The sequence below is a fragment of the Haplochromis burtoni genome, unplaced genomic scaffold (genome assembly GCF_018398535.1).
Source record: "Haplochromis burtoni strain Fernald_Lab_line unplaced genomic scaffold, NCSU_Asbu1 Contig_422, whole genome shotgun sequence".
NCBI lineage: Eukaryota > Metazoa > Chordata > Actinopteri > Cichliformes > Cichlidae > Haplochromis > Haplochromis burtoni.
Window position 1 is genome coordinate 386,466 of NW_024582783.1, and position 11,632 is coordinate 398,097.

Here is an 11,632-nt window from a genome sequence, read left to right on the forward strand (position 1 = left end):
CACACACACACACACACACACACACGCACGCACACACACACGCACACACACGCACACACGCACACACACACACGCACGCTCCAGCATCCACCACAGCCACTGACCAACACATGACCTGTGTATGACTTCCTGTTTTCACACACGTGCGCAGGTCGGATGAGTGCAGCAGGCGTGACTCACCTGTTTGACCTTGCTGAGCTCCTCCTCCATCTGATGGTGGACTCTCTGAGACTCGACCAGCTGCTCCTGCAGATCAGAACCGACACTTTAGAATATTTACTGAAGCCCACTTTTCTTTGGATATGATTGAATTCTACAAAATGACTCAGGCGTGAGTCTACCTGCAGCCTCTTGATCTCCCTCAGAGCCTCGATGTGCTCCTTCCTGAGCCGCTCCATCTCCTCCAGGTCCTCTGAGTCCGACAGTGACGGCTGCACAAACACACAAACACATCAGAAACATCTGCGACAGAGAACGATTCGTTAGCATCTCGTTAGCGTGAGTGTCAGGCTGAAAGTGTCGTAAATCATGAAGAGCGAGTGAAAGCAGCACATTGAGGCTTGTGTGACGATGACCTGAACATTAATCACACCTGTATCCTCTCACAGATGCAGCTGCTGCTGCTCTCAGGTCCACCGAACCTGTGTGACCTGTGTGACCCTGTGTGACCCCAGCACAGCTCTGCTGATAGGACCCTCCTGTTCAATGGCAGCGTCCACAGTGGAGTGGACGTGGAGTCATCACGTGCTCCTGTTCACTTAAACCTGGATGATCCTCAGTCTGATGAATCCAGGTGATCTCAGAAAACCACCGGAGGCAGCAGTGAGTCCCCATTGACTCCCATATTAAAACTTTACAGCAGTGTTTGTTCTGTTGGAGACTTTGGGAGCATTGTTAATGACATCATCTGATGACATCATCACTCATACTGTACTAACAGACGTATAAATAAAGCGACTGCTCACCATGTCCACGTTTTTATTTTGCTTATAACCAGCAAAGTAAAACTGGAGCTTGAAGGTCACTTTTTTATTCTAATAAACAATAAAATGAAAAGATAAAAATAAAGAAGCAGAATCGATCCCGTTAGAAACGCCGCACAGGCAGCATCATTCCCACCTACACCTTCTCCAGGTGTTCCCTGCTCTGTTGCTGTGACCGCCTCCACCCTCTCCGTGCTGTGACTGACACTGATGACACCCCCCACATACTTTAACATACTGTAATATTCTACAAACACTGTCTGCACTGCAAAACTGAAAACTGTGTTAGTACTCTGTTGTGCTTTTCCTGAAGGCTGCATATACGTGCATACATACAGGATGAGTCACTCAGCATCTTTTCTATGAGTTTAAAGTAAATTACAGTTAAAAGTTGTTTATAAAGTTCAGTAACTGTGTGACATCAGACGTGTGCGCTGTGCTGCACGCTCCTACCCTCGGGTCGCTGGGCGACTCCAGCAAGCTGAACAGGTCGTCGGACGTGAAGCGAGACCCGGGCTGCGTGACGCCCAGCTCCTCCAGCTGAGGCTTGAACAGCTCCTTGATCAGGCTCTCGAAGTCTGGGAACAGAAAACAGACATGAGCGCTCAGCAGGAGGCAGAACGCCAACCCGAGCCTCTCTGAGGCCGAAGCAGCGACGAAACCTGCAGATCTGCGTCCTGCACTTGACTTTCATCTTCAACGCTGACGCGCCACATCACCAAGCCTCCTTTAAACTGTGCAAACAGTCAATGAAAACACAATATGGATCATCTCTGAGCACAGTCAGCCATGTGACCACACCTTCTGTTTTTATTCTACGAACAGTGAGATTAATGGATCCCCTCTGTGTGTGATGGTGACGACCTGGCGGCTGCTCAGAAGAATTCAGTTCAAACAGCTGCTCCAACAGCAGCAACAGTTTCTACGTTTCAACTCTGATGTCCAGCAGCAGACAAAGACATTTTATTCTTTCTACTGAAGCTCTCTGCTTTTCCTTCACTTTTTCAAACAGTGCAGTAAAACCCACAAAGCAGAATAAAAGCTCTGAGTTAACGCAAGTGAGCAGAAAGTGTGCAAAGCTCGAGTCGCTGCGACGTCAGAAGAATCGAGTCCCAGTTTCCCAGGTGAAACCGCCGAGGGCACAAAGGAGGGAAGGAGGCGAGTAAAGCCGAACGCAGGAGAAACAGAACTCCAGATAAAAACATCCAACAAGGACACAGCAGGAAACCTCCTGACTGCTGGAGACCAACATGGTCCAAACACAGCAGCACAGTCATCAGTTTACCTCAGAGCTGCGCTTAAAACCTTCAATCATGAAAAGAAACAAGAGCTAAATACAAATAAAAGTACATGATGTCCTGCACAGGTGTGAGGATGAGGGACACCTGCAGGAGGACAGCCACAGGTGAGCTGAGCGATGATGTCTTACCTGTGAAGGCCACCGTCCCAGCCGGATCAGGTCGCAGTCTGGACCGGAGCGTCTGCCGCTGAGTGTCGGAGGGCTTCAGGCCAATCAGCTCCAGAGCCTGGACACAACCACACACACAGATCGATACACAGCTCACATGGTGCAAACACACACTGACAAACAGCCGCTGACCAATGAGAAGAGAGTATCGGCTCATGAATTGGTTCAGCTGACACTGTTGTGTCGTGATGAAGTACACAAATACATTTTGTGTTTTGTTTGGATTTGGGAACAAAAAGGTTTTTCCTCGGTTCCCATGAAGCTGAATGATGTTCGTGGTGTTCCCGTCAGCGTGCAGGGAAATCATCACCTCATGCTGTCGCACTGAGGACTCGATAGTTTCTGTGCAGATTTACGTGTTTGGTTGTTTTCTTGCCTCCTGGTTGGTTCATCCTGCTGACTCTGCTGTTTCAACGTCAGCGTGAAGCGTTCAAAGGTGCGACTCACAAACACTCACCTGCTCCAACCTTTCTATCTTGAGGCGGCAGCTGTCGCTGAGGGAGCTCTTCCTCTGAGGAGGCTGACTGCTCGGAGACTCTGGAAGCAGAGGAACACACACGGTTACTGCAAAGACACAAAACAACTACAAACAACAAATGCTGATGAAACACACACACACAGAAAACAGGGAGGGAATGACACGAAACACGTAACAGTCCACAAAGACACAAAAGAAAACTCAAATCGGAATAAAAATACACAAAATATCCACAAATCAACTACAAAATGATGCAAAATGACCAGAAATTGTGACAGAGAGATGCAACAATCACAAAATGTTCAAAAATAATTACAAAAAATATTTAAATAAACAACATGAATGAACCGTGAGGAGCCAACGAGTATAAGAATCACGTGTTTACCACCACATAACCACAAAACCAGGAAATTTGAATTTGAAACGATCGTGTAACACCATTCATCGATACAAATTTAAAGGTCGGTGCACTTAAACGAGGAGGTAACAGTCGCAAAGAAATCATGACGTCACTTTAAACATTGAAAGAAATAATGAGATAGTAAGTAAATGCAAGTTCTGCCTAAATTCTGTGTATTTTACAGGAAAACAGACACGAATTTAAATCACTTTTTATTCACTGTGCAGTTTCATGGTAATTTTGCAGAAAACCATCTTCCTGCATCTTGTTCTCTCTGTGCTGCGGCTGTTTGATGGAGCAGGTTTTATGTTCTGTTGTCCTTTTCTTTTAGTCTTACTCACGACTTACATTTGTTACAGTTTCATTATTTTTATCATGAATTATTTCCTGTATAAACCTTTAAACATTTGTAGGTAAATATAATGAAATTGTAATTGTAAATCAAATACATTTGAATTCTGTTCATTGCAGAGGAGTTATGCCTCCTTTATGCCAGAACACAACCCTCCTGTGTCTCTGCAGGTGTTGTTACAGGTGTGTTAGCTCTGTGACCCTAGCAGCGCCTTCTTCAGCCTCAGACATCACCATGGAGACAGGTCGGACTGGTTTGCTGGGACAGCCTCAGGTCGTCCATCAGACAGAACATTTCCCCACATGGACAAAGACCTCAGGCCTCCTCACGATCCCAGTGATGGCCCGCACCTCTTCAGCCAGTCACAGGCCAGACCTCCACTTACCTCACTTCCTCCTGTGACAGGAGGACGCATCATCTGCCCCCCAACCCGCCTTCCAGACATTTATTAACAGCTCACGGTGGCTCGTCTGTGAACACACATTTGCCTGCATATGTTCACATTCTCCTAATTCTGCTGTACCATTTCCTGATGTTGGAGATTTCCGTACTGCGTGAAATTCAGGTCTAAGCTACTTTATGCAAATCAGAGCTGTTGAGTATCTGGAAACTCTTCCACTAGGGGGGTGACTCCCACTAGGTTTAAATCTGGGACTCTCCACCATTTGACCTTAGAACTGAAGAAGCTTCTCGGATGAAAGGTGAAACGTCTTCAAGCAACTTAAAGAAGTCCAGACATTTTTCTTTCCAAGCTCCTTTGACTACGATGACCTGGATGACTGAGAACCTTCACAGACAAACTCTTCCAAGTTCCTAAAACTACTGAAAACCTGTGGTTTCCATCCTGCATGGTGTTAAATGCTGTCACAAAGCTGCAGGTGAACAAAGTGAATAAACCACAGACGTTTCCTGAGCGGTGGATACGTACCGAGGTTCGTCTCAGGCAGGCTGTGACTCTCCGGAGGCGAGGACACACGTGTCTGCTCTGCTCTGCTCGGAGACACTCGCACCTGCTTTCACACATTAACATAGCATGTTAATGACTGTGTGTGTGTGTCAGATATGCTCACGTGTGACTCTGTTCTCACATTAAACTGACAGTTCAAATAAATGAAGTGACAACTAACACGTTGTCTGTAAATCTGTGCTCTCAGCTGTGGAGACGACACGTTTCTCCAGGCCGCGCTGAAGTACCTGCACAGATAGGCTATCAAAAACTGTCTAACAGACTCTTGTTAGTGCTGACTTTACACTCAGCGCCACCACCAGGCGGTTCTTTTGTTAAAGCGGTGCTGAGACGTCCTGCTTCCTCTCTAATCTAACTTTAAAGACGGAGAGCTCAAATCTGTGTCCTGTGTTTGTACAAACTTTTATGAGGCTCTCAGAGTCAACGCCCTGACCTGGGTGACGTTGACTGATGGCAGAGTCTCGCTGGCGGGGTTTCGGCTGGAGGTGATCTTGGTAACCACGGCCGGCTGCTGAGGCACGGTGCCCAGGACCGGGCCCCTTATCTGGGGTCCACCCCCACCACCAGACCCCTGCAGGGAGATGGGGCTGTGGGGCCCGCTGCTGGAGCTGGAGGACGACCTCCGCCTGATGAAGGCAATCTCCACGGTCGGGTCAGGTCTAGAACACAAGATGAGTCTGAGTTAAACATCTGGATTTAACACTTAGAGTCCCCCGAGAGCAGCAGTGCCCAGCCTTCTACCTTTCTACCTTTAAAACCCGCCTTCCAGCCAAGGCGGGTTTTAAAGGTAGAAAAGCCAAATGGCTGCTCTCGGGGGACTCTAAGTGTTAAGTGATCAGAGACGACCTTCAGTTTATGTTTCTATTCAGTTTTTATTATTTACTAATATTTTCTATCTTATGGTTTCTGAATACTAAACGATGCTGTATCTTTGAAAAGCACCTGAAACAACAGCAGCACACGAACAGCTGTGTCTTTATGTCCTTGCTGTGTGCTATCCTGTCATTTGCACAATGTCTGTTCGGTATCAGGTGTGCCGTACCTGAGTTTGGTGCGTGTCAGGATGCCCCTGGCCTCCTCGTATGTCACCCCGATCAGCGACTCTTTGTTAATGGACACCAGCTGGTCCCCAACCTGCAGCCTGCCGTCCTGAAGCAGCACAGTCAGACAGGAGCAGTGAGACTGCGTGTTCAGCAGCATGCTCACATAAACACTATCAGCATAAGTTGGTATGATTATTATAGATGAGCATAACGCGAGTGCTGTAGTCTGGCCTTTTGCTGGCATGAAGTTGAGTCTGCTGAGGACTGACATGTCAGCTTATCTGTTATCAACCCAGTGAATCTCCAGTGGATCATATCAGATGCATTTTTAGTGTCCGCTGTAGACACAGCGGGCTGCCCAGTGGGGTTCTCACTGAATCCAGAATGATCGGAATCAAACCACCGGACCACAAAGATGCTGACCTTCTGGCAGTCTCCTCCAGGCGCGATTTCCTGAATGAACACCATTGGTCCTTCGGGGCGGTTGGCTCCGCCCTTGATGATGAGCCCCAGGCCTGTTCCCTTGGCGACACATATCAACTGAATGACACTGTCACTGAGGACACAGAGAGAGAGGCGGCATGACAGAGAGATTAAAAAGCACGCTGTCATAATCTCTAACCCTCCTCCAGCTTCAAACTGCTGAAGAGGCTTTTCACTATTTTTAGTGGCTGCTGGTGTTTCCATGCAGCTGAATCATAGTTTGTTATGTAACCACCGTCCAATAACAAACTGCCTGGACTCCACTCAATGTACTCGTAGTTAAAGTACTGCAGTACTGCAGATTGATTATGGATGTCAGTACTGCGCTCTACTAACATGTTAACAGTGTTGGGGAGTAACGGAATACATGTACCGCCGTTACGTATTTAAAATACAAAATATGAGTAACTGTATTCCGTTACAGTTACCGTTTAAAAAGGTGGTATTCAGAATACAGTTACTTTGTTGAAATAAATGGATTACACTGCGGTACTTTCCTGTTTCATGTTGTCGCGGGTCAGGACTGTTTGGGTTTTGTTTGACAGCTACGTTCTGTAGTTCCAGGCGGCAGCGTTACGGTTGCCATGGTTACAGGGCGACGCTCTCTCCCTCTCTCTGCGACTGTGTTTCCTGGGTGAGAGAGCGCCTTTTCGTTGTTGTTGTTGTGCTAAGCTAACAGGCAGAATGCTACAAGCATAGCTCTAAAGAATGTAGCATCATGGGCAGTGTAGTCCGTGCTGCAGGGAGAATGGACTGCCATACCCGTTATGGGTCTGTGAGCGCGAGGAGGGAGAAAAAGGGGAGTGGAAAGGTACGAGTTGTCATCGAGCAGAAACGGGAGCTGGAAGCATGTAAATATAATAATAACCACAGCAGCCAAGAAGAGAGCCTGACGAGCCCAGTTGTAAGTAAGCTATTAGGACTCGACTGTACACCGTGTTCCTGTTTTCCTCCGAAAACAATAAGCTCCGTTGGAGCAGCCTTTCAACACCTCTCTCTGTCTCTCGCAAGAAAAGTTGACCCACACAACAAAGTCACAACAAAGTAAAGCTATTTTTCGGCTACGAGCCGACAGGGACCCCGCCGTATTAGTCAGAGGTCCCTTTACTACAGTTCGGAGTCGCGGACCTTCAGTAACAGTAATAAATCACACAGCAATAGTACATTCATGTTGTTGTAAAAAGCATGATAATATATTAAGTAAAGTATTCAGAATACGTTACTCTGATTGAGTAACGTAACGGAATACGTTACAGAATACATTTTGGGGCATGTATTCTGTAAATGAATACATTTTAAAAGTAACCTTCCCAACACTGCATGTTATAACTACAGCTAACCAGCCTGTAATGCTCAGGCTGGAACATTAAACTGACATATACCATCATGAGTCCATAATATGATCCAGGCTCCATCATCACGAGTACTTGAATAGATCTGGATGCTGACTCTGCTGTCCTGTTACTTAGTTTGGATGAGTCTTGCTCTGGTCTGACAGCACGTCGCTGTTTCTACTTTAACACTTTTTTATTTCTGTCTTTATGAGTGTCGTGCTTCCTGTTTTATTTTGATAGTCCCTTTCCTGTGTGCAGTGTATCTAGTTTTGCTTCCCCCTGTGTCGTTAGGTCTCATTTGTCCCACCTGTTCATGTCCTCTCGTTGTCCTGCTTGTGTTTCCTCGTTAACCCTCATGTTTCCTCTCTGTGTGCTGTGCATGTCTCCTCGTGGTTCCAGGTTTTCTTGTTCCTAGTTTCTTAGCGTTTTTCTAGTTTTGTTTTTGTATTCAACCTTTTTCTCCAGTGATTAAAGCTCCGCTATCAGTTTAGCTTTCGCCCGAGTCCTCGTCCTGCTGCCACGCATCGCTACATGACAGATGTGACACAGGGGCAGCGTGTAAAGAAGGTGGCGTGTAAAGTGGCAAAGAAGGACTTCACAGCTTAACAGCTGTGTTGGTTTCATTAAAAACTCTGAATAAATCAGCTGGAAAGTTGAAATTACTCATGAAGACTCACTGCAGGACGGGTTTAGTTCTCTATGCGTTTTTATATCTCTGAGACTATTTGTATTTTAATAATAAATATAAAACAGCCCATCAGAATCTGTGTCAAATGTTTTCTGGTTTACAGGGAAGTGAAGGCATCACTGTGAGAGGGAGTTATTTCTGTTCTTTAGATCCTACCTGAAGGCGTGCACAGGTGTGTGCATGGCGTAGGCAGGGTTAGCAGGGTAAGGGGCGGTGTGGGTGTAGGCCGTGACCCCCTCTTTAGGACTGAGGAGCTGGGGGCTCTCTGACCGGGAGGAGGAGGAGGAGGAGGCCGTGTCCGTCAGCTTCCCTTTAAAGAAACGAGAAGAAGAATGAAGAGAGGTGAGCAGGAAGACGTGGGAGAGAGAGAAGAAATGTAATGGCGGAGGGAGGCGGAGGACGATGGGACGCAGCGGGATGGAGAAAAACTGGAACACAGGATCAATTTAGTGACTCAGGACTGAAACTTTGTACTTTGTGAGGACCAGACTAACATGAGAGGACTTTATTTTAGAAAGTAACAGGATTTTTAGAGTGTGAAGATATTTTTGGAAAATGTGGACATTTTTGAGAAGTGGTGATGTTTTTGGAAAGTCGCAACACCTTTGTAAAACTATTATTTTTACTTTTTCGAGAACTTGGGGACATTTTTGGGTCAGAACATATTTAGTGAGGATGTTTTGTCCGCAGTTCTGCGACACGCAGACATGGAAATGAAAAATTAAACTTGTAATGGACTCTTTTAAAAGGACTGTTAGTTTTGGAAAGTGACCACAAAGCGATTTTGTAACATGCTGTGAATTTCCAGGCATTTGAGCTGTTGGAGTACCGTCGTGTCTATCGTTGTCACGTCTTCAGAGGGCTGTCTGAGGGTTCGGTTTGTCCTGGATCGAATGTTCATGTCGAACGTGATGGTGGGTTTTACCTGTGGACAGCTGCGTGGGAGAGATTCGTCCTGAAGCCGTGATGTGGTTGGAGCTGTACTTCTCCATCAGCTCAGCGAACTCCCTCCTGAAGGACACATGAACACATCACAGCGCCCTGTTTCAGATTCACTTCTCAAAGACCCTCGTCATAACCTCAAACCCAGTCCTTGTGGTGAAACTGAAGGAATTAAGGACATTTCTGTCCAAGACTTTAATTCACATGTAAAAAACATAAAAGAACTGCTAATAACTGCTAAACCAGTATGGATGTCTATGCAGTTTATTTCACAGGCCTGGATTTAAAATATCCGTCTGTCATTAGTTCATGAACACGAGTTTTTCTTAAGCTGCAGATTCCAGGAAGAAAAATGAATGTCTTGATTGGACGATAAGCGAGAACTCAGACAGCGTCGGACTTTCCTGGAAATCTGAAGAAAAGCACTCAATGATGATTGTTGGAGGCTGTGAGCCGACATACATTAAAGATGTGCTTCATTTAAATGATGTTCCTGCTGCGTGCTCAATGAGCTGCAGTTCAAAGACATCGTTTCCAAAGGAAAGCACTTTGGAAACATGGCGGCCTGCGCTGGACGGCGCTCAGCACTGAGGCGTTTGAGGAGAGCGAGCTGTGAGATCTGTGAGAGTTTGTCTCCCTCACATGGACACCGAGGAAACCGGACGTCAGTCTCACTCAAACCATCAGCCATCACGGTCTGATCCGATCAGCTGTTAATGCCTTTTAAATGGGATCTGCACAATCATTGAGAAAAACCATTCAGAGATCAGATGTCTGTGGTTCCATCCACCCTCAGCTTTCATTCAAACAGCTGCTGGAAAAACTGGAATTCTTGAATTATCTTAACCCCCCCCCCCCCCCCCCCCCCCCCCCAACAGAAAACGTAAAGCCAGAAGTCTAAACTGCAGCCGTCCACCGTTTCCTTTTACACCACTAATCAATCACATCAGAGATCACCTGGAGGCAAACCTGGAATCAAAAGACAGAAAGCATTTCATGAATCAGCAGGTCGACGCTTCACCCTGACGTGACGACGGAGCACAGAACAGCGTTTGTATCTGTGAGAGCTTCATTGGAGACCAGGATCAAGCTCTAAATTAAATGTATTTGAAGGATGAGGTCAAACATAGAGCGTCAGGCAAAGCAACCAGGAAGTATCACGTAAAGGTCAGAGACCAGGACGCTGTCGTGAAGACCTGAAGATCATAAAAACGCTTCCTCACCCTCAATAAACACAAATCAATGATTCAGAGTGAAAATCAACTGAAATGTAGGAAAGACATTTATTCATTAAAATAAGAAAAATGTGCTCGGAATAAACTAAATGTATGCAAATCAAATTTCATTTGAGCAGACTCCATTAAATGTAACAGTTTACTGTGTAATTATTATAATATGGAAAATATAATTGTAAGGTAGTCAAAGTCTGCGTTTTTGGGCAGTTTTATTTTGAGTGTAAAGGCGGAGACGAAGCAGAAATACCGACGCTGGAATGAAACATGAGAAGAAACAGTGACATGAAATAGTCACGTGTGTGTGGAGGAAAACTAAGAAAATGAGGAGGTCGAGGAACAACGGAAACGTGAAACCCAGAAGCCGCAAGTTCCCATCAGGATTGGAACCAGCTCCAGGACCAGCTCGTGAACAGCCAGCCTGCAGTGGGACAGCTTAAAGACTTCGACCAGGAAGTGAAGTGAACGACTCTGAGCTAACGTTTAGATTCTTCTGTGGGGGTGGGGGGGTTGGACGATGGGGTGGGCATGGACTGCAAAAACAGAGACCTAAATGGCTGTAGCTCAGGAGGTAGAGCAGGTCACATACTGATTGGAAGGTCGGTGGTTCGATCCCAGGCTCCTCCAGTCTGAATGCCAAGTATCCTTGGGCAAGATACTGACCCCAAGATGCTCTTCGATGCATCCATCAGAGTGTGAATGTAGTTAGAAAGCAATAAGTGCACAGAAAGTGCTTGTGAGAATGGCTGTGATTGGGTGAATGTGGCATGTGGTTTAGAGCACTTTGAGTACTCTGGGAAAGTAGAAAAGCACTATATAAGAATCAGTCCATTCACCACTCACTCAAAACATGAAAGAAAGAGAAAAACTCATCAGATCAGTGATCGATTTTTAAACGTGTCCTCGAACCACCCGAGGATCCGCCCCCCAACCGTCTGCAGCAGCTTAAAAATAATCTTCCACAATATTCCCTCCAATTCAAGCCTCCATCAATGAGCTTAAACTCCACGCTTGTTTTTCTGGTTTTCTCCATCCACCCCCCTTCCCTGCCCCCGCCTGATTGCATCACGGCGTCCTCAGCAGGAACCGTGTGGCTGCAGATAATCATCATCATTAGTTTTAGGTGTGAAACAAATGCCGGCAACATTGGAGCTGTGAGGCGAGTATACACACACACACACACACACACACACACACACACACACACAGGTTTCGTAACAATAGGGATGAGAATGTGCCAGAGGTGGGACGACCTTTCGTCT

General features: G+C 46.3%; 1 protein-coding gene across 2 annotated transcripts in view; it reads right to left on the reverse strand.

Moving 5' to 3' along the window:
• Nucleotides 1-11,632, reverse strand: part of stxbp4 (syntaxin binding protein 4) — a 79,921-nt gene that overhangs the window by 33,468 nt on the left and 34,821 nt on the right. For both annotated transcript variants that reach the window (XR_006052837.1, XM_005944778.3), the window contains exons 6-16: nucleotides 9,122-9,207; nucleotides 8,353-8,506; nucleotides 6,115-6,247; nucleotides 5,691-5,797; nucleotides 5,082-5,307; nucleotides 4,610-4,691; nucleotides 2,909-2,988; nucleotides 2,413-2,509; nucleotides 1,437-1,561; nucleotides 342-431; nucleotides 181-246 (exon numbers count right to left, since the gene is read on the reverse strand). Coding sequence is in view for 1 of the 2 variants with exons in the window: in XM_005944778.3 (XP_005944840.2) it covers nucleotides 181-246; nucleotides 342-431; nucleotides 1,437-1,561; nucleotides 2,413-2,509; nucleotides 2,909-2,988; nucleotides 4,610-4,691; nucleotides 5,082-5,307; nucleotides 5,691-5,797; nucleotides 6,115-6,247; nucleotides 8,353-8,506; nucleotides 9,122-9,207 (1,246 nt within the window). In the remaining variant the exon portion in view is untranslated. The remainder of the gene's footprint in view (nucleotides 1-180; nucleotides 247-341; nucleotides 432-1,436; nucleotides 1,562-2,412; nucleotides 2,510-2,908; nucleotides 2,989-4,609; nucleotides 4,692-5,081; nucleotides 5,308-5,690; nucleotides 5,798-6,114; nucleotides 6,248-8,352; nucleotides 8,507-9,121; nucleotides 9,208-11,632) is intronic.